This window comes from Dermacentor andersoni, chromosome 10, assembly GCF_023375885.2.
Source record: "Dermacentor andersoni chromosome 10, qqDerAnde1_hic_scaffold, whole genome shotgun sequence".
In the NCBI taxonomy this organism is placed as follows: domain Eukaryota; kingdom Metazoa; phylum Arthropoda; class Arachnida; order Ixodida; family Ixodidae; genus Dermacentor; species Dermacentor andersoni.
Window position 1 is genome coordinate 9,901,648 of NC_092823.1, and position 22,724 is coordinate 9,924,371.

The 22,724-nt window shown below is 44.9% G+C and overlaps 1 protein-coding gene across 7 annotated transcripts in view; it reads left to right on the forward strand.

The window, feature by feature from the left end:
• LOC126519697 (USP6 N-terminal-like protein) overlaps nt 1-22,724 on the forward strand; it is a 242,522-nt gene that overhangs the window by 157,481 nt on the left and 62,317 nt on the right. For all 7 annotated transcript variants that reach the window (XM_072285058.1, XM_050169056.2, XM_055065370.1 and 4 more), the window contains 3 exons: nt 4,877-4,931; nt 8,181-8,488; nt 17,180-17,401. In XM_072285058.1, coding sequence (XP_072141159.1) covers nt 4,877-4,931; nt 8,181-8,488; nt 17,180-17,401 — 585 coding nt within the window. The remainder of the gene's footprint in view (nt 1-4,876; nt 4,932-8,180; nt 8,489-17,179; nt 17,402-22,724) is intronic.

Genomic DNA, 22,724 nt, shown 5'->3' on the forward strand with positions numbered 1-22,724 from the left:
TTGCCAAGGCTGTCGTCCCCTTGCGTGTTTCTGGGGCATATATGAATCGCTGTTTACTCAAGAAAACAAACTTGTTTCGCGAGCTCATCTGATGAGCTTTCTGTTTTGGGAACGTCTCAAATCTGTTCCAGTTTGCTCCAATGCATCAGTAGTGTAGTCTGCATCTGCATGTTGCACATTAAAGTTTAGCGTTGCAACGGGACATTGCAGCAGGGCCGTCTCGCATTATGCTGCATGTACCTGTATAGTACCTATTTCAGCATGTCTGGTGCTGCGATGACGGCGGTAAATTTGACATAACAATTTGGAAGAATCTGTACTATGTCATGTGTTTTTTGTTTAGTTTTAACAATTCTTTTAAAAATTGCATGGAACACATGGTGTAATTGGACATAACTGCAGAAAAAAATTGCTATGTCTATGTGGCTAATTAAATATACGAACTACTTCACTTCTTCATTGCTCATGTTAAGGTACATGTTTCAGAAAATGGCAGTATGGGAGTCCAGTAAAGTCACGGCTTCTTAACAGAAATTCCAAAGCTACCTCTATTTTCAAGCTATCCGTCCCGAAAAATTAGTTTAAAGATCTGTTAACATTACAGTTACGATATCTCAAACTGCTTGATGCAGGTTTTTTTAAGAAACCGTAAGCTTGAACGCCATAGTATTTCATAGCACACTTTAAGGCCCAATGTCTCAAAAGTAGTGCGAGTCTTACGATTTCTGCTAAGGAAACGTGGCCACACTAAAGCTTAGCTTTAATTTCCCGAAACAGCATGTGCCCTAAAGTGAATTATTAAAAAGTTAATTAGAAAAGCCTTTTAATTATTTACCTGGACATTCAGACTTCTCATGCAAGCAATTTCTGCCTCTTCCATAAATGCACCTGGAAAGGCAGAACCACACGGGCACAGGCAATTTTTAACAAATCTCTTCTAATTAAAAAGCATACGAGAAAGCAAACAATAAACAGGTGTTGTGTGTGTGTGTGTGTGTGTGTATAATATATATATATATATATATATAGTGTTGTGCTGTATGCATTGGTTGTCCAGGGGACTATAGAGCACCCTGTGCTCTCTGTGGCTTATATTCTGTATAGTTGGTGACATCCCAAATACTTGCGTTTCAGTACAGGCTCCCTCCATGAAGGCATACTTTATCTGCCCTCTCTGATGCGAGAGATAGTTCCCTAGAGACACCAATATTCGAATAAGTTCATCTCTGCTATGATGTCATGGAAATGGGCAAATTTTATTGGCTGTCAAGTTTTCCGAGTTGGACAGTGGTGCATTTGCTTCTGTGTTTCTTAGGTTGCCGGCAACATTGTATTATAACTAAAAAATGTATGTACAGTGCAGTCCACTTACGATATCAAGAACGAAAAATCTGATTGGTATAACCAATCATTGATATATCTGGACTGCTGTAAAAAAGAAAAAAAAAGCTGCTGCTGCCTCGTAGCTCCAAAACCAAATTTGCCACTTACGATAAAAAACTGACGTTCTAGAAAATTGGGTGTGAAATATGAAACACTTATTTATACCTCTAAACAGCGTGTCAAGCATTGGCCGTGCTGAAATATTCTGCACTTGCTTTCACGGAAGTTTCAGGTTCGCAACTGCGGTGAGCATCACGTCCAGCGGCTGTGCAAACACTGGCGGGGATAATTTAGCGTGCGTGAAATGAGTGAGCGACTCTATCGATGGCGGAGCACTTTGCATGAACGTTGGGGTTGGTATCAAAGACTGCCCACTGCCAATCTCGTCGTCACTGCTGCTGCTGTCGTCGCCTCTGTTGTACATCGCCACCGTCTGTCGCGACGATTGCCCTGTGGGAGATTCTTCACAGAACGAGGCAGTGCTATCTACACCGAGAAACTCCTTCATCAAAGCACCACCAATTTTATATCCAGTAGCGATGTGCTCCCAGAGTTCGATAATCTCAGCGGCTGCCACCGTGCTGGTTTCACACGTGGGGGCTTTCGCCCTAATGCACAAAGCCCGCCGTTTCCGTTCATTGGCATGGTCACTGGTTCTAGCCTTTTGGATATCGCGGTGCTCGTGGTTTTCAAAATTGTCGAAGTCATCGACTGCTCAAGTTTGTGCTTTCAGTCCTGCAAAATTTGCAGCTTCATCTCAAGCGACACAGCTTTGCACCTTGTCGGCACATCCACCGCTGCTTCCTCAGGGCATTTCTACGCTCACGGAGGGAGATTGTAGAAACGGGGCGCAGGTGCGGTTTGCGTCTCGATTTTAGTTTTTTTCTTTCTCTGGATGCTCGCTGGCGACGTGGACACGAAGCAGCTGACGCCATATTGTGGCACGCTGCGGCAACTTGCGATGCTCTCCGTGGCTTTCGCAATCGGCTCGCTGGCGGGGCTGGCTGCACGGTATTGACGACAGATACGAACTTGCGTACGCAAACTTTTCGCCCTGTCTCGGTTATGGGGAACTTAGCAAAGCAAATTTCACGATTATTCTGCATGCAAGACGCCACTCAAAAGGCAGAATTTCGCTTGTTATATCCGATATACGGCGAATAACATACATTTTTTTTTTTCTCATAGCCCTAATGCATAATTTGGTAATCTCAAGGCAACTCATCATTGTAAATGATATATTATTATATGTGGTATCTTTAAATGGACTGCACTGATATATATATATATATATATAAGGGTTGTTCAGTAAAGACTCTTACTGGTTCTGGTGCTCTTGACTGTGCACTCGCTGCGTCATCTTGTGGCAACATTGGTGAACGTTATGTGACACCATTAATTTCCACTAGATGTCACATCACTCTCTCTCTAATGCGGCAGCAACAATATGCATTCGTACATGAGCTAGCATGTCATAGCCTCCAAGTGTGTGCTTGTTGTGTGACCAGTGGCGACTTTGCGCGAACGAAACTATACAATCAAGCTTTTGTCTGTGGCTTAAAAAAATGGCCACAGAAATGTATGCCGATTTGACTTGTGCTTTTGGGGAGGATGTTACCGCATTTACTCGAATCTAGCCCTACCCAGTTTCTAAGCCTACCCCCAAATGTCCGAAGCCAGAAAAAATAAACTTACCTCGAATGTAGGCTGAACAAAAAAGTGAGGGCGGCGTTCACAAAATTAAAACGGCATTTATTTAATATAAACGGGCCGAGCTCACTCTACGTGATCACCATTGCTAGCCTCGTACGCTTTATAAAATCTTCATAAAATGTTTCCATTCACGCAAATTGCATCTTTACTCACCTACAATGCATGAAGAAGGGAAGAAAAGCAAGAACAGACGACAAACTGTTTCAAAGCGAGCGTGAATCTTGTCATCTGTCCTTTAACTTTAGTGGCCCGCTGATACTTTTTACGTATCCTATAATTGCACATTGAATAGTAAGTTCTCATAGTTAAACAAAACATGTTGTTGTGTCATAATAAAGCCAAAACAGCTTTTTACGTGGAGTTTTAGTAGAAAATGAATCATTGTGACAGACGGAACGGTGCTTGCCTGGTTCTCCGAGAACAATGCCAATCCGAAGTCACAATATACCGGCATTCCCATGCATACCACAGCGCAGCAGCGCCAGATTTCCCTCTAGGTAATATAGTGAGAAACTCTATGGTCGAAATTGCACAGGTCAAAATGGCGGTGTCGCTCGTGTACTTCAGTTGGCTACTGGCATGGCTAGTAGCAGCTGCGATAGTGACTTTTCTAGATGGAGCTAGCTATGCACCAAATTTATCATTTTCAATTACAAACTAGCATGTTCTGTAAGATCCTCGAATCTGAACCGACTCTAGTGTTTGCTATATGATCATTTGAAAAAAAAAAAAAAAGAAACTATCGGCCTAAATTCGAATAACTATGGTATGTTTCATGCAACGTGTTTTTGGTGGTTTAAGGACTTCAAAGAGGGCAGGGACGACCCTGAATTTTAGGGAGGGGATGGTGATGCAACCCTTGTAGCCCTTTCTAAAGAAACCATCAACACAGCGGCTGCAGTGGTGAAAATCGATGGACGCCTCACTGTCAGGCAGCTTGCTCAGTCCCTGGAGATTTCGGCAGGAAGCAACCACAAGATTTTCAAAGAATGTCTTCACGTGTCCGCAGTCTGTGCGAAGTGGATCCCTCGCCTGTTCACCCCTGTCCAGAAACAAAACCGTGTAGATGTTTGTCTCGAGTGGAAGCGGTGACTAGAAGAAGGTGAAGACTGGTGGAAGACCAGTATTACTGCAGACGAGACCTGGGTATACTGCTATGAGCCAGAGTGTCAAAGCACACAGTGGGTTAAAAAGGTGCAGCCTCGGCCAGTGAAGGCTAAAGCACAACGATTGGCAGACAGGGCAATGGTGATGACATTTTTCGACCACGAGGGAATGGTCTATACCCATTCAGTTCCTACACGCCAGACGGTAAACTCCAAGTACTACAGAGTTGTTTTGGTGACACTCATGAGAGAAGACATCTCTCGAAAAAGGCCAGAAGTTGGAAACTTCACCACAATAACGCAAGGGCTCACGTTTCGAACACTGTGGTCCAATTTCTGTCTCAGAAAAACAGCCCCTCTCCCACCCTATAGTCTTGACCTAGCCCCCCCTGCGGCTTCTTTTCATACCCCTCGGCAAAAAAGGAACTGAAAGGATGTCATTTTCATACAGTCCAGAATGCAGTCAAGGCTGTAAAGGGAATCGCGAAAAATGGCTTTACCCACCTGTTCCAGCAATGGCAGAAACACTGGGACAAGTGCTTTGTGCTCAGTGGAGAATACTTTGAAGGCGACAAAAATTTTGATTGGTAATGTTAAGAAATATGTGCCTATTTATTGAACAACCCTCGTATTTATATTGTTCTCACAGAAGCTTTTCTTTTTTGTTTTTTCAGGATGCCTTCTGGGCTATATCCGTGCTCATGACCGATGAGAGGCATGCCATGCATGGTGAGTAAGCAGATTTTTCGCCACTATCATGCTTGTACATGCTACATCACACTGTTGCGGATGCCCTTTGCATGAGCCAAGCAACAATGTGCATGAATCATTCAGGTTTAAGATTAAGAATAGACTGCCGGGCTAGTTGAGCATGACAACAATACTATTAACACTGCTATATCCAGCAATCTTGTCCTTTCTTTCTTAAATGTATGTCCGTGCATAAGCATTCAGATAAGTTAACCAGGGAGCTACAAGAAGCTTTCGATATAGTGTTGAAAGACTAGTTGTGTCAGCAGCTTGTCAATGTGTCACTGTGGCAAAAAAGAGAAAAACAAAAGAAATGAAGTATCTTTACAACACATTGTAATTGGTAGGGTTGTGTGAATACTCGAATATCACTCAGTTAAATTAACAGTGATTGTTCCAATAATTAGATTCACTATTTGTACCAATCGTTACACCGATTGGACTTACGATAACCCACCTGCCGTGAATATGAGAAAGTCCTGTATTTTGGAGGAAAACTAGAAAGCTAAACATTTGTGAAGTAAGTAAAATTGTCCTAAAACACAGGTCCACTATTGAACTGAGAACCTCATTGATGCTCAATAAAATATACCACCTGTAATTCTTTAGCTCCGTAGAAAGAAAATCGCTTTTCTATCCAAGAAACATTGTATTGATAAAATATTTTCCAGACCTCCATACACTAGAACTGAGGTGTAATCAGTGCTGGCTTATTAATTTGGCTATCCCTTTAACGAGAGTAGGCCATACTGTATATCTTGATTTCTGTGTATATGTTGCTGATAGCTTGCTACATTTTTGTGTTGTGCCGTGTTTTCTTTCCTATAACCTGTAAGCAATAAACTTTGTGATAAAATGTTTTGATATTCAACATTCCATTTGATATTCAGCTTTTTCTCTTGATTCGATATTTGATTTGAAGTCTACTATTCGCTATTCGCATACTCCTAGTAGTTGGTGATAAGAAGGCCTTCTCATCCTTGTACTATAAGTAGGCCGATCTTCGAATAAAGATTCCATCAAAAGTCTGCCGTACATTCTTGTGTCTCACTGTGTCCCATTGTCGAGCTGTGGAAGTCATCCATTAGGAGTTAGGTCACATGCAGCGCTAGTTGAACTCGTTTTTAGACATGTGGCACCATTATTTTTTTCTTTTCTTCGTTCCAGCCTCTTGGCCTTGATACTGGAAATCTTTGGAAATCAAGGCTGGCTTTGATTACTATGTTTTCTCTCTGTTGTTAAACGATTTTGTTCTTGTCATATGTGTCTGCCTGTGCATATTGGGCATTAGTGTGTTGCAGTTTTATTCTGTACATTAGTGTCCTGCTTTCTTTGACAAAGTTTGGTTGAAAGTGTGGACTTGTTTGACCCCCTTCTTCTCTTGCCCCACACTTGCTGTGCCAAGACACATCATGAAGCTTAGCTCTCAATTCTGCTGTTGTTTCCAGCTGAAAGGTGCTCTTGTTAGTCAGCCACATAACCCACAATGTTTTTCAGCTGGAGGAAAGGCAACGAGAGGAACAAGGCAAATGGCGACGGACTTGTTTCTTCTGTTAAGAGGAGCGCGCTCGCACACAATTTCAGAGCTATAGAAACGGTACCACAAGCTTTTCGCGGGGACAGTGATATCACTTAGCAAGGCTGGCAAACACTCTTGAGCTATTTGAATTTGTTACTAATCCTGGCCTTAAACCCTCAACTGCAACAAGAAATTTGAAATAAATCGATGAAAAGGGTGGTTTTTTTTTAACTGCATTGTTCTGCCTTGTTAGACTGTGTGGTACAGCGTGAAGCGCTTGTCCTTGTTGTTTTTTTTTGTGTGTGTCTCCTGTCCCACTTTGCGCTGTATACCGCACAGTCTAAAATGGAAGACCAACTAGCCCAAACCATCACCCTTCTAAATTATTATGCCATTTCTTTTTTTTTTTTTCTTCTAAAAAATGGGATAACCAGGAATGCCTATAGCCTTTTCACTGCTCTTGAGGAAAAAAAAGGGTCAGAGGTAGTGCAGCCTTCCTCGTGACAAGTTAATCATCATTGGCAGTCAAGGGGTTAAAATGCTGGACCCCAAGTCGTTGACATTTTCATGACGTAGTGACGTGGAGCGAAATTTGCTGGCATTGCATAGCACTTAATAAGGGCATGTGTGATGACATTGCCCATGAATATTGGTCATCACACGACGGCTGCACACATTTCCTCAGGCTCGGCTCTCGTGCAGCATTTGCAGTGATAACAGGAACAGAGCGAGGCAATGTGTTGCGATGTCGCGATGCATCTGCCTCCTTTCTGCACTTGAATTAGGGCTACAAATAACTTCGTCCACTCTTTTATTGTCATTATCTGTTGGCCTCATATAGATGTGACCACTAAAAATCGGGCCCCTCGGTTCCCCCTCTTGTTCGCTAAGTGCCTAAAGTGCTTTGTAAAAACAAACGAGAAGGAAGGGGATTAACCAAGGGGCCCGGCTTTTTTTAATTTATTTATTAGTTGTATCATACGAAGCCAACAAACACTGACACCAAAAACAACATAGGGGAAATTACTTGTGCTTAATAAATGAAACAAAGAAACGATAAATTAATAGAAATGAAAGTGGATGAAAAAACAACTTGCCGCAGGTGGGGACTGAACCCACAACCAACAAGTACTACTACAGTAGATTATTAGGGCACTTAGGTACTTGCCAGTATTTCGTCTAGGGCTTTGTATCTCCATTTAGCACAGGAAAATAACAATTAAAAAGTTTTAACTTTTTTAGCTCCGTTAATTTTGTTTTTTTACCACTGGAGAGCATGATGTGTTATGCCCCTGTCCGCTGCATGCTTCCAGGTGAGAGTGATGCTATTTTCCGGACGCACAGCCTCTTAGGTGTGAGGTGCATAGGACACAAAGTCAGAAAGCATATGAAGCCAGGGAAAGCACAGGGGTAATTAACTATGGTTATTAGTAGAAGTGTAGAAATAATTAGGGTAAAGCGGGCAAAACGACAACTTGTTGCAGGCAACTGTGCGCAAGAGGACGCCTTTTGTGGTCGATGCATTCATAAAAGAAAATGCGAGGACTTTCAAGTGTTAGAAATTACTCTTTTGTGTTTCAAGCGATAGTCCTCGTGCTCATTGATCTGTACAGTATGCACTACTCAACCATCCGGTAGCACTTGCAAGTCATCCTCCAAATTCAGCGGGACGCGTACCAAACTGTGATGTCCCGTTGCTGCGGCAACAGGCTTCTTCATCCAGGGATTCCCGAAGCTGCGGCGCTTCCAGGAGCACCACGACAAGGTGCTGGGCCGTCTGCTGCCCAAGCTGAAGCGTCACCTGGACCGCTACGAGATGCACACCTCGCTGTACACGCTCAAGTGGTTCTTCCAGTGCTTTCTCGACCGAGTGCCCTTCACGCTCACACTGCGCCTCTGGGATGCCTACATCCTGGACGGCGAGCCCGTGCTGACCGCCATGTCATACACGCTGCTGCGCCTGCACCGCAAGACCTTGCTCCGCATGGGCATGGAGGAGATGATCGACTTCCTGCAGGCACGTTGCCCCAGCCAGGTTACGCCCACTGCAGGGCAAAGGCCTCTCCCATACTTCTCCAACTACCCCGGTCATGTACTAATTGTGGCCATGTTGTCCCTGCAAACTTCTTAATCTCACCCGCCCACCTAACTTTCTGCCGCCCATGCTACGCTTCCTTTCCTTGGAATCCAGTCCGTAACCCTTAATGACCATTTGTTATCTTCCCTTCTCATTACATGCCCTGCCCATGCCCATTTCTTTTTCTTGATTTCAACTAAGATGTCATTAACGCATGTTTGTTCCCTCACCCATTCTGCTCTTTTCTTATCCCTTAACGTTACACCTATCATTCTTCTTTCCATAGCGCGTTGCGTCGTCCTCAATTTAAGTAGAACCCTTTTCGTAAGCCTCCAGGCTTCTGCCCCGTACGTGAGTACTGGTAAGACACAGCTGTTATACACTTTTCTCTTGAGGGATAATGGCAACCTGCTGTTCATGATCTGAGAATGCCTGCCAAACGCACCTCAGCCCATTCTTATTCTTCCGATTATTGCACTCTCATGATCCAGATCTGTGGTCACTACCTGTCCTAAGTAGATGTATTCCCTTACCACTTCCAGTGCCTCGCTACCTATTGTAAACCTCTGTTCTCTTCCGAGCCTGTTAAACATTACTTCAGTTTTCTGCAGATTAATTTTTAGACCCACCCTTGTGCTTTGCCTCTCCAGGTCTTTGAGCAAGCATTGCAATTGGTCCCCTGAGTTACTAAGCAAGGCAATATCATCAGCGAATTGCGAGTTACTCAGGTATTCTCCATTAACTTTTATCCCCAATTCTTCCCAATCCAGGTCTCTGAATACCTCCTGTACACACACTGTGAATAGCATTGGAGAGATCGTATCTCTCTGCCTGACACCTTTCTTTATTGGGATTTTGTTGCTTTCTTTATGGAGGACTACGGTGACTGTGAAGCCGCTATAGCTATCTTTCAGTATTTTTACATACAGCTCGTCTACACCCTGATTCTGTAATGCCTCCATGACTGCTGAGGTTTCGACAAAAACAAATGCTTTCTCGTAATCAATGAAAGCTATATATAAGGGTTGGTTATATTCCACACATTTCTCTATCACCTGATTGATAGTGTGAATATGGTCTATTGAGTAGCTTTTTCGGAATCCTGCCTGGTTCTTTGGTTGACAGAAGTCTAAGGCGTTCCTGATTCTATTTGCAATTACCTTAGTAAATACTTTGTAGGGAATGGACAGTAAGCTGATCGGTCTATAATTTTTCAAGTCTTTGGTGTCCTCTTTCTTGCAGATTACGATTATGTTAGCATTCTTCCAAGATTTCGGTACGCTCGAGGTCATGAGGCATTGCGTATACAGGGTGGCTAGTTTTTCTAGAACAATCTACCCACCATCCTTCAACAAATCTGCTGTTACCTGATCCTCCCCAGCTGCCTTACCCCTTTGCATAGCTCCCAAGGCCTTCTTTACTTCTTCCAGCGCTGCTTGTGGGGTTTCAAATTCCTCTAGACTATTCTCTCTTCCATTATCGTCGTGGGTGCCACTGGTACTGTATAAGTCTCTATAGAACTCCTCAGCCACTTGAACTATCTCATCCATACTAGTAATGATATTGCCGGCTTGGTCTCTTAACGGATACATCTGATTCTTGCCTATTCCTAGTTTATTCTTCACTGCTTTTAAGCTTCCTCCGTTCCTGAGAGCATGTTCAATTCTATCCATATTATAATTCCTTATGTCAGCTGTCTTACGCTTGTTGATTAACTTGGAAAGTTCTGCCATTTCTATTCTAGCTATAGGGTTAGAGGCTTTCATACATTGGCGTTTCTTGATCAGATCTTTCATCTCCTGCGATAGCTTACTGGAATCCTGTCTAACGGAGTTACCACCGACTTCTATTGCACACTACATAATGATGCCCATAAGATTGTTGTTCATTGCTTCAACACTAAGATCCTCTTCCTGAGTTAAAGCCGAATACCTGTTCTGTAGCTTGATCTGGAATTCCTCTATTTTCCCTCTTACCGCAAACTCATTGATCAGCTTCTTATGTACCAGTTTCTTCCGTTCCCTCCTCAAGTCTAGGCTAATTCGAGTTCTTATCATCCTATGGTCAGTGCAGCGTACCTTGCCGAGCACGTCCACATTTTGTATGATGCCAGGGTTACCGCAAAGTATAAGGTCTATTTCATTTCTAGTCTCGCCATTCAGGCTCCTCCACGTCGGCTATCCCGCTTGCGAAAGAAGGTATTCATTATCGGCATATTATTCTGTTCTGCAAACTCAAATAACTACCCCCTGCTATTCCTAGAGCCTATGCCATATTCCCCCACTGACTTGTCTCCAGTCTGCTTCTTGCCTACCCTGGAATTGAAGTCGCCCATCAGTACAGTGTATTTTGTTTTCACTCTACGCCAATTCCATGTCTTCATAGAAGCTTTCGACTTCCTGGTCATCATTACTGGATGTAGGGGCATAGACCTGTACGACCTTCAATTTGTACCTCTTATATTAAGTTTCACAACAAGACATGCCACCCTCTCGTTAATGCTATAGAATTCCTGTATGTTACCAGCTATGTTCTTATTAATCAGGAATCCGACTCCTAGTTCTCGTGTCACCGCTGAGCCCCGGTAGCACAGGACGTGCCCGGTTTTTAGCACTCTATATGCTTCTTTTGTCCTCCTGACTTCACTGAGCCCTATTATATCCCATTTACTGCCCTCTAATTCCTGCTGGACTCGCCTCACTAGATACCGTTCTAGCGTTAAACGTTGCCAGGTTCAGATTCCAATGACGGCCTGTCCAGAACCAGTGATTCTAAGCACCCTCTGCTGCATCGCAGGTCTGACCGCCGCCGTGGTCAGTTGCTTCGCAGCTGCTGGGGACTGAGGGCTGGGGTTTGATTGTTGTATTCATATAGGGATGGGTGTACATAAAGAATAAATAAAACTTAAATTTGCGACAACAGGTACTCGGTCACATTGGCAGGAAGAGATGATGGACAGGTGAGAACGACGATATTGTGAGGAAGGCTGTTCCAGTCTTTGGCAGCACGAGGAAGAAAGATGCTGAAAAATTAAGTTCTCACACATGTACGGGATGCTTGCAGTTTGTGACCAGTGCGAGGAGATAGGTATGCAGGCGTTGGGATGTAAGGCACACTGTTACTTGATGAATAGTAAAGCTTATGGAATAGACAGTGTTGCTATGCGTCGGCAGAGGGATAAAGCTTGCAGCCCAGATTCCACTTTGAGGGCGGTAACACTGACTTCGTAAAAAAAAAGATGAGTGAACGAATCTGGCGGCACGATTTTGTGCCGCTTCAAAGTAATCTACGAGGCATACTTGATGCGGGGACCATATGGCTGACGCATGCTCTAGTTTTGAACGGATAAGTGACTTATAGGCTAGTAATTTAACGTGTTGGGGCGCGTTACGAAGGTGACGTTTCAGAAAACCAAGAGTTCTATTTGCCGATGATATGACGTTTGTAGTATGTGCATGCCATGAGAGATCATTGGACAAAGTAACACCTAAGTATTTGAACGATGTTACTGCTTGTATAGGTTCGTTAACAATTATATACAGGATTATAACAGGGTGCTTTCGGCGAGTAATGGAAAGAAGTTTACATTTAGTCTGGTTAAGGGTCATTAGCCACCGGTCGCACCATTCCTGGACACGGTCTAGATCATGCTGAAGTTTTGCTGCGTCACAATGGTAAGAAACTGATTGGTAAATTCGGTGAACTGATCAGCGAACATTCGGATTAGGCAAGATAAGTGTCGACGCAAGTCGTTAATATATAAGAAATAGGAGAGGACCTAGAACAGAACCTTGGGGTGCACCAGATGTTACAGGAACAGGGTCAGAGGTATGATTATTACCAAGGACATGTTGGGATCGGTTAGACAAGAATTCCTTGTCCATGCTTAACTGATTTAGTTTTAATAGTAATCGTTGATGTGGCACTTTATCAAACGCTTTTGCGTAACCTAAGAAAATGGCATCAGTTTTGTATGTTTGTGTCGAGGTTAACATGCAAGTCATGAATTTAAATGGCCAGTTGGGTTTCGCATGAGAAGCCCTTTCGAAAGCCATGCTGAGATGGATAAAAAAAGTTATTTTTATGAAGAAATGCCATGATATGAGAATAAATGACATGCTCCTTGATTTTGCATGGGACACTTGTTAATGATATGGGGGGGGGGTAATTTAGTGGGGAATCTTTTTTACCAGATTTGTAGACAGTAACAACCCTTCCCACTTTCCAATCATTTGGCATGTGACCTACAGAGAGTGAATGAGAAAGGAAAATACACAGATACGCAGTGATGCTATGCCTGGTGTTCTTTAACAGCTTAGAATTCATTTCATCAACGCCTCTCGATGAAAAAAGCTTAATGTTTTCTAAGAAAGATAAAATTCCATCACGACATATTGTGATAGCAGGCATAGTAGACACAGTTATAGCTGGTGTCGTAGGCAAAGATGTGCTCGGTTCTTTTGTGAAAACTGTGCTAAAAGCAATGTTAAACATGTTAGCACATTCGACGTCCCCGACGGTTTCTCCGAATTCGTTGGTTAGAGTTGGCACATGATTCGATAGAGTTGATGACCTACCAAAATTTTCTCGGGTTATCGTTTAACAATTTTGTCAAATCGTTGTTGAAAAATTTGTACTTAGCATTTCTCACAGCAATCGGGTAGGCATTCTCGGCAGTATAGTACCGCTGCCACGCATTAGACGAGGCTTTCACCTTAGCAGCACGAAAAAAAAAAACGCTTTTTTTTCTGCATTCTAATGTTTTTAGTGTCTTAGTGAACCATGGCTTTTGGTGGTTCTCACGGAAAGTAATTTTAGGAATGAATTTGTTGGCCAAGTCCTGTATTTTGCATTTGAATAGCTCCTAGCTCTCCTAGAGAGGCATGCTGTAAAATTGGGCTTCAAATAAAGGGAAAAAATTGCTAAGCTCGTTGTTAATTGCACCTTTTTCATATAGAAGGATTGTTTCCTTACGTTTTTTGCGCCGTTCAAGGCAGAACGAAAACTCAGCGTGGATAACTTTGTGATCACTAATTTTTTGAGGGTAAGTTATATGTGATAAGCTCTCAGGATTCGTAGTTAATATAAGATCCAAGGTATTAGCACTGACGCCAGCAACACGCGTTGGTTCCCTTACTAACTGAGTGAGATTGGCATTCAAACATAATTCTATAAAATCCTTTAGTTCTCTGTGGTTCACACCTGAGGGAGCTAGTTTCTGCCAGTCGATACCGGGATAATTGAAATCTCCGAATAGCAATATATGTGAATTTGGATGTGCAGTACCAAGATCACTCGGAATATTGTTCAGCCCACTTGAAAAGTTGGGTGAAGTATGCGGAGCCCTGTAGCAAACACCAAGTAAAACGGATTGTGCCGATGCGCGAAAAATTAGCCATAACATTTCTAGATCAGAGACAATGTCTAATGGTGTGCACGATAAATTAGGGCCCACAGCAATCAAGACACCGCCCCCTCGAGTGCATCTGCGGTCATTTCTGAAAACTTGGAAACCTGCCAAATCAGCAAGTACTTCTGTATCAGTGACATCAGGGGTAAGCCACGTTTCGGTTAGTATGCTGCTGTTCGAAGAAATCATGATGTTAGACACAAGTTCACGCTTAGGTAGGAAACTGCGAATGTTTGTAGATATGACAGATAATGAGATTATTTCTTGCCATGGTTTGAGGGCGGGTAATCACATTTTTTTCGGGCGGACGATTGCTATAACACTTCCCTTACAGTTTCAGATACGCTATCAAACGCGTAGCGCTTCGGTCCGATGTGCAGGGTTTTGTAGCGCAGATTAAATAGGGCAGATTGCTTTCTGGCAAATGCAACGAGGTGACTGTGAGCAATTCGAACTGCACGAGAAAGATCTTTGCCAATACCTTTTAGTTTCCGGGCGCTCTACAGGACAGTTTCTTTTGTTTTGAAAAATGTTAATTTTGTTATTGTTGGACGGGGTTTGTCATTCGAATGACGTCAGAGACGATGGGCGCGTTCTATCTATTTTGCGTCGATGTGTATGTCTAAATGCTCACGGCAATGTCTAATGATAAGTTCTGATTGTGTGTACGATTCAGGTGTAGTTTCAGGGAGTCCATAGAATACCAAGTTGTTCCGTCGTGTTCGGTTTTCTGCATCATCAAAACGTGCCTCTAGTGTTGAAATTAGGTGAGTAGCTTTAGTTGCGTCGGCGTGGAGAACTTCTGCATCAAGTGTTACAAGGCTTTTGTAATGGCTCTCAAGTTCGGCCATACGTTTGCCGAGGTCAGACACATTTCTGTCTGTCGCTAATAACTGAGATTTTAGATCTTGAACTTCAGAAATAAGCTTGGACTGACCAGTAGATATCTTCTTTAGCCCAGCGAGGATAGCTGCAGTATCCGGACCAGGGTTAGTTTCTATATCACTGGAAAGTAGGAGTAGCAGCGAAAAAAACGACATGAAAACAATCAGCAACAACAGTGTTAAGGCACTGTGGGCTTGGCAGCTGTACTAAGAAGTAGTTATTAGAGTTTTTGGCAAAGAGGCTGAAATGTTCACCTACCTGCATTACGAAGACGAAAGGATTAGTGGCCTGCGCAGTGGCAAAGCTGCCAAGCCCACAAAGTGCCACTGGTGGCTGCTCCTGTTTTATAAGAATGCACAAGCAAAACAGCACCAAAATGGCGGCGCTTGGGGGAGCAGTGAAGAAATGGCGTTCGCGCCATTTTGAGTGCTCGCTCCCCACTCGAGGGCTGCCGGGACTCGTTATAAACTTTATTTGAAATATTCTTGCGATAAATTAGACGTTGATTGTTACAAAAATGGTAGTTTATAAGACATACACCCGAATGTGTGGTTTTCCAAAAATCGACTTATTCACAATTTTTCGGTTTTCAAAGGCCGCGTCCCCCCTCAAACTGCAGTTAGCTGGAGCTCAGAAAAACTACATGCTAAACGGTACTACTGCTTAACCGAAACAGCATGAAATCGCCCACTTACCTGTCAAAAACGGAACTCGGAGAGAGTGCAATGAAAGGGGAAGAAGACATGCAGTTTTTATTCACTTCGCGTGACAAGAGTGTTATTTTCGTTTGATGCCGCGGCGGCCTAGCTGCGAGCCAGTTTTTCAGCCAGCCCCCCCTTCTCGGCAAACACTCGCATGGCAGATTCCTCGTAGGTGTTGCATATTCTCCTTGCACAGGTGCGGTAGTGTTGCAGAAGTCTTTTTTCGCCTTTTTCATTGCGGGGTGCTGTTCTCGTCGCAACAATTGCATTCACGAGGCTGACGTAACGTGCAGCTTCTGCCGCTGTCGGGCCTGAATCACCCGTGCTGTCGCTTTCCCTGTCATCCTTATCACTGTTGTTAGGTGACACTTCAGCAATAACAGAGGCAATGATGGTGAGAAGTCGAACCTCGTAGCCGACATCTCTTTGCAGTCGTAGCAGAGCTGCCGAGCAACTTCTTCTCATTTCAAATGCCACACACCGTAGTCAATTGTAGATCCCTGTTGCGTACCAGCACAGACTTCTTTGTGTGACGTACAATAGCACGAACGATTTCTAATTTTTCTTCTATGCTGAGCACCTGACGTCTTTTTTATCCGAGCTTCGGCATAACGTGAGTCCTTGCTTGCACGACGCCACAGTGCTCTCTGGCATGGCACCGAAATAATGTTGATGCTTATGGGGCTTCACGCACAAACGCACAGGGTGCTTGTAGGCCGTTATTTTGATCTAAGGCTTGTTCTGCTGGGCCGCCCAATGGAGACCACCGTGCTTGCGCGATGAAAAGTGGAAACGCTACGGTTAACTGACATTTACTCAGTAGGCTGGTACGGTTTACACAGATACAAAACACAGTATGTTCAATGGCCGCTGAGTCGAGGATTTGACTTCACTACTTTTAAAACAAATTTACTGTTTATGCAGGTACAGTTTAACGAGGTTTTACGGTATATACCGGGTGTCCCAGCTAACTTTAGCCAGAGCTTAAAAATATGTGAATGCCACGTAGCAGGACAGAACCAAGGTAATTTTGTTTGCTGTCACTTGGACGTGCTGAATTTATTTATTTTTGTTCCGCTTAATGAGCAAATTAGTCTGAATTAATGAATCCTCAAATTATATAATTGGATGAGAAGTGTTAGTGAGAAAATTGTAAATCAACATGAAAATCTCTCGATACAGCTTTCTGTTACTCAATACGTGCTACATAAGTGTTTTTCCGAAGCTGAAAGGAGCCCGCGAATACACTCAAAGTGCATCAAACTTCAGTTGCACGGTAATTTTGCTTGCATTTGCGGGCTTCTTTCACGCTACAAGAAACACTTGTATGTAGCAGGTATTGAGCAACAGAAAGCTGTATCGGGAGTTTTTCATGTCACGCTACAATATTTCCATTCACACTTTTAATCTGATTATATTTGTGAAGTTGATTAAATTATTAAGACTAATTATATAATTAGGCGGAATGAAAAAAATTATCTCAGTATCTCCAAGCGACGGCAAACATTACCTTGGTTCTGTCCAGCTACGTGGCATTTGCATATTTTTAAACTCTGACTAAAGTTAGCTGGGACACCCTGTGTGTGCGTGGGTGTGTGAAGGCATCTTATTGAACATAATTTCTGCTTTGTACAGGCCCGCCTGGAACAGGACTTCGGTTTCCACGACGACGCAGCCATGGAGGCCCTGCAGGACGCCATGGAGGAGCTGCGGCGGCACGGGCTGGCTGTGCCCCCGGGCAGGCCACCCCCGTCGGAGCTGCCCCAGCGGCCATTTGGGCTCGAGCTGCCCCCTTCCGCTTACTTGCCGCACCGGGGGGCTGCCTCACCTCGCATCCGCAACTCTAACAGTCGCACGGTGAGCGCATGGCATGTGGTGCCCTGCAACGAAAATTTCAAATGAGAGAAAGAAATAAAGGCAAAAAAATTTCGCACGAAGGCAAAGCATCGAAAGCGACGGCAACATTTAGCATTGCACTCGAGCTGCTCGCAGTGTTTTGACCGTACGCGGAAGTGACGTAGCGTGACGCCGTATGCCAGAGAACTCCTGCTGTGCAGCAGCGCCTTGGCGGATACCGGTCATAGCACAACGCTGGCATGATGAGGAATGCCAGCAGCAGTGTTACAAGCTTCGCACCTCAATGGTGCGCGAGATGAGACAGATCGAAAAGTATGTCGGCACCCAAGTGTACAGATTCAGCTTGACGTTTACTGTACATTCTGCTCTTACCAGTATGTGCACCGGGGTGTGGTATGAACATGAGGAACGTTAATGCATGTGCACACAGTGCCTCTCGTTAAAAACCCGCGTATAGCTCGGAGCCGCATACAGTCCGAGGCGTAAATTGGGGACAGAAAAAATGTAAAGGAAGGTCTCGTCCGCATGTAGTCCTAGAAAAACCGCCACTGAAAGCATTTATTTCCATTACAGTTCGCTCTTTAGTCGTTGTCGCGTATTGCATTTCACCGTTTAGTCATTGTCACCCATTGCACTTTCCCCTGAGAGTCCCTCGTCTGAGATATCCTCCCATAGAAACTCATTATCAATGCACTCGCTATCGGAAGTTTCTTGAATGGCACGACGGACGAGTTCCTCGGAAATGCTGGCCCAACCATCGCCGATCTATGAGCAGAGCGTTGCTGGAGAGGCCCGTTTCAGCCGTCCGACAGGAGTCACTTTGGGCTCTCCCGACCTCATCCACTCCGTATAGCAGCACTTGATGCGGTCTCTAAAGGGTTTATTTATGCACACATCAGGCAGTTGCAGCTGGTTTCTCAGGTTTCTCGGGATTTCTCGGTTATCTTCTTGGGATGGCAAGCCAAATGGCATACTTTCGCAGCGGTTGCTTCACCAAGTCAGCCAGGTGACTGCAAAAAGCGTCCGGGACAAGAAGTGATGAGAGCTCCAGCAGTGCTCTGGCCGTCAACACCATGCAGACTTTATCCAATCGAGCAGGAGTGCTTCGTCCATCCAGCCTTTCTCTTGACAGAGGACGATGACACTTTATGGAAGATTGTCCTTTTAGGCAGAGTCCTCCATTTCAAACACCACGTAGGCTAATAGCTTGCGACCATCTGCCGTGCAGGACAACATCACGGTGACCCCGCCGTGTCATTTCCACTTGACCTCACAGAAACTTACCCGGAACCTTCCTGAGTTTGTCCCAAGCGCATGCTCAGATATATTGGCGTTTAATTTGCATTGCCAATCTGGCCCAGCTGAAAGCTTGCAGCGAAATCGTGTGACGAAGAAAGGCCACAAGCAGTTGTTTGTAGCTTTCTGGTAGCTTCTGCGATATCGACATGCACCGACGTAAAGAAAATCCAGTGCGGCGCATAAAACGAGGCGCTCAATGCTCACTTGCCTTGAAGTTCGTCACTGGCATAGAGTTTCTCACTGTAACCCCTAGAGGGAAATCTTGCGCCACCGTCTATGGGAGTTTCCTGAGGGGCGCTAGTGCTGTCGTGGGAATGGCGGTATACAGTCGCCGACCGTTTATTCGGACCTCACGGCGACTGCGGAAATGTCCGAATAAACGTGTCCGAAAAAGAAGTTTAAGAAAAAAAAATCTTTTATTTCCACGCACTTATTCAGGCTCGGCAGTAGGCTTGAAGAGATCGTGGATGCGCCGTTGCACGCTGTTCCGTTTACGCGCAATCGGATAAGCCTGAATCTCGGAGAGGGTCGTACGGTCACTATAGGCGGCTGGAAGCACAGTCACTGCTTGTACATGCTCCGCATGCAACGGCAGCATAGCACATGGTGCGACATCTTCCGACTCTGAAATCGTCTGGCGGTGCAGCAGAGACTTGACGAATGATCTCACCGTCGTCGAGTTCTGCGCATGTCAGTACAGCAGTGTGAGCACTTGGGAAACTGTCAAATTAGACGGTGCCCAGAATTGCAATGCAACCACTGCGCAGGTCTTGGCAGAACATTTTTGGTGTCAGTAGGGAGCACATCGGAAGGCGACAAATCCTAGGCCTTCCGGCACCCGCTTGCCGGCATTCCCCAGCGCAGTCCGTGCGGGCACTGTCGTGCCATTAGACACTTGATGCTATGTTTCTGTACACTGCGTTCTATCACCGCAACCTCGGCACAGCACACAAGGCAAACACCACCACGCCGTCACGCCGACACCAGTCGCAGAAACGAAAAACATGGCCTACTCGCAGCGTCGAGCACGAAGAAAGAAGCAAATCAGCTGCTGGATTGTCTTGACATGGCTTACTAAGCTGAGACCGGAACTGCTGTAGCCATGAACAAGGCAGAAACGATGATGATGAGCGAGGATTTGCAGTAGCGCCACTCCGTGGGGCAACAAGGAGGCTCGGTTCAAAACAAAAATGGCGTTCAGCAAGTCAAACCATGCACCGGTCAGAGTCGGTGCACGGTGCTCTCAATCGAGTTGGCTCAAGGAGTGTCCGAAAAATCAGGCAAAAGGTTGCAAGGTGTCTGAAAACTTTCAGCAGTTGTTATACATTATGGTCTATGGGGAGAATGGTGGTGCCGCGAGGCAGACCGAATAATCGAGCATGTCCGAATTTTTGGAGTCCAAAAAATCAATTGGTGACTGTGTCTATGAGGCTTGTGTTGACTGGTGTTGAAAGAGGTTTTGTCTAAAACGTGGATATGACGACACAGATAGCGTGTTCTTAAAGTAAAAAAACTTCATAAAAGGTTTTCGTGCAATTGTAACAAGTCTTCCAATGATGTTTACTCGCTTACAATGCTTAACTGTATGAAGAAAAGCAACAACAGACAACAAACTGTTCCAAAGTGTGCGCGAATCTTGTCGTCTGCCCTCAGTGGCCTGCTGAAACTTCTTACATTACATATAAATGTACGTTCAAAAACAAGTTCTCATATTTAAACAAAACTTGTTCTTGTGTAATAATAAAGCTAAAACAGCTTTTTACAAGCTGTCTTAGTGGAAGATTAATTATTGTGACAGACGAAGCAGTGCTTGCCTTCAATATGTCCTAGTCCTCTGAGAACAGTGCCAGTCGGAATTCACAATATACCAGCATTCGCATGTATACCACAGTGCAGCAGCACCACATTTCCTTCTAGGTAATATAGTGAGAAACTCTTATATTCATATTCATATTTAAATAAGCAACATGTCGCCAAGCCTGTAGATTGCAGTACCAATGTAGTGTATTCCATTCCCACCTCTTGTGGCTGCACTTACATAGGGCAAACAGGACGCTGTATCAATGAACGTTTGCGTGAGCATGCTCACCGTGTCAAGATTAAGACTGGCAGCAATCTGGCTGTTCATTGTGCCAAGTGTGGCTGTACTCCACTCCTTGACCACACACGTGTGTTGAAAAGGTACAGCAATCAGATGGCCAGAGAAATCTTTGAGGCATTTTCAATGTGTCAGTTAGGAGCCACCTGTGTTAGTTCCCCTTCTATTGCACTTTGCGATAAAGAACTTCAGTTCCTTAGAAGTTAAGCAGTTTGGCCTGTGTCTTCCATGTTATGGTTTCTTTTATTTTGTTTAATGTCATTGACGCATGCGCAGCAGTAGTTGACCGGCGATGACTCTCCTTCCCTCCCCTTCTTTCACTCTCTTTATGCCTGTTGCAAACTGTATATATTTGCGCAGGCTCCAATAAAGGTGTTGTTGGCAGTCAGCGCTCGTCCTGTGTCCTCCCTTGTCCGTGTTTTTTGGAGCTGTTTTAAACATGAAAGAGAATGTGAACCTGTTGCATGTACCACATTTGCAGTAAACGGCTTCGGTGATTTCCAGGCAGTTTGCCGGCATGGTAACGCAGTTTGTGGTGCAAATGTCTCCACAGCACTCAATCCTTCTGAGTGCGGCTGTTTTATTGGATACACGTGGTGCACAATGTGAGGCCAACACGCATGGTACAGTGGCGAAAATCAGAACATCGGAGTTGCAGGTGCTCCTAAGTAACGTCGGTAAATCGTTCTGTTTAAAGGGACACTAAAGGTTACTATTAAGTCAACATGGACTGTTGAAATACCATCACAGAAGCCTCGAAACGCTTGTTTTGTGCCAAGGAGAGACTTATTTTAAGAGAAAATGCGTTCTGAAGCGTCCGCGTACCGCTAGCGCAGTTCAAATCGCCCGCCCTCCGATCGAGGAGTACTGACATCATGGTCTCATAGTGACGTTGCGCCAACGGTGAGTAGAACGGCGTCCGCAGACGGCGCTACGGCTTTTCTGCGCAAAACGCAAACGCGCGGCCAGAAACAGAGGCAAGACAGAGCCGACAGCAGAGCGAAAGCGGGAGTATGGTGGCTAGCGGAAGGAGAAACGAATTACGTCCCACATTACGTCCCACGGCACACGGAGAGTCTGTTTTCGTTAAACTATAGGCTGCGGCGAGCTCGCAGCGTGGTCGGCGTGATCTGTGAGAAGTGACGAGCCTTTTCGCACTCGCAACAGGGCATAAAAAAGTGCGAATCCACGCAAAACTCGGCCTAGAAACATGCTTCGCCACAGCCAGGGCTCAATACGACCCAAACTGGCGCGACCCAGATGTCGTTTCCCGCACCGCCACCAGGCGCCGCTACTATACCTCAAACTCCAGCGCAAGATGCCCATAAGCTGGTACTTCATTCTATGGCGCAAACTTCGACGCTCGTCGCAATGGACCCTGACACCGACAGATTGGCTCGCGATGGTGGGCTCAACTTCAGCGATTTGAGCACCGACGAGCGCGACCTGCTGCTGAGGGCTCGCACTGCCGGCGTCGTTGCGTACTACGACGGCGGCTCTCCGGAGCGGGAAAGCAACGAGGGCTTCCCACGACATCACATGGACGTGGCATTCTCGCTGCTTGTTCCAAATGAGTTTCGCGAGCCAGCAGAACCCTCACAGCACGACGCGATAACGAAAGTACTGAAACTCCAAAGCGTGCGCGGCGCAGAGTCGAGCGCGCAGAGTCGAGCGAAAACGAAACCTTTCGAACACCCATATTACTGAAGGGTAACGTCAAAATGTTATTTTTTCTTAGAGTCGAATAGACGTAGACAAGTAGCATTTTTTTCCGTCTTATAATCGAATGAAATGATATTTTTAATACGAGTAGTTGAGTATTAGTAACACAAATTATGAGGAGTCCTTTCGTCATCGGGCTAGTACCGGAATGTCGCTGGGGGGTCTCAAATAGTGTCATGCATTTACCTCAATTTCTCGGTTACT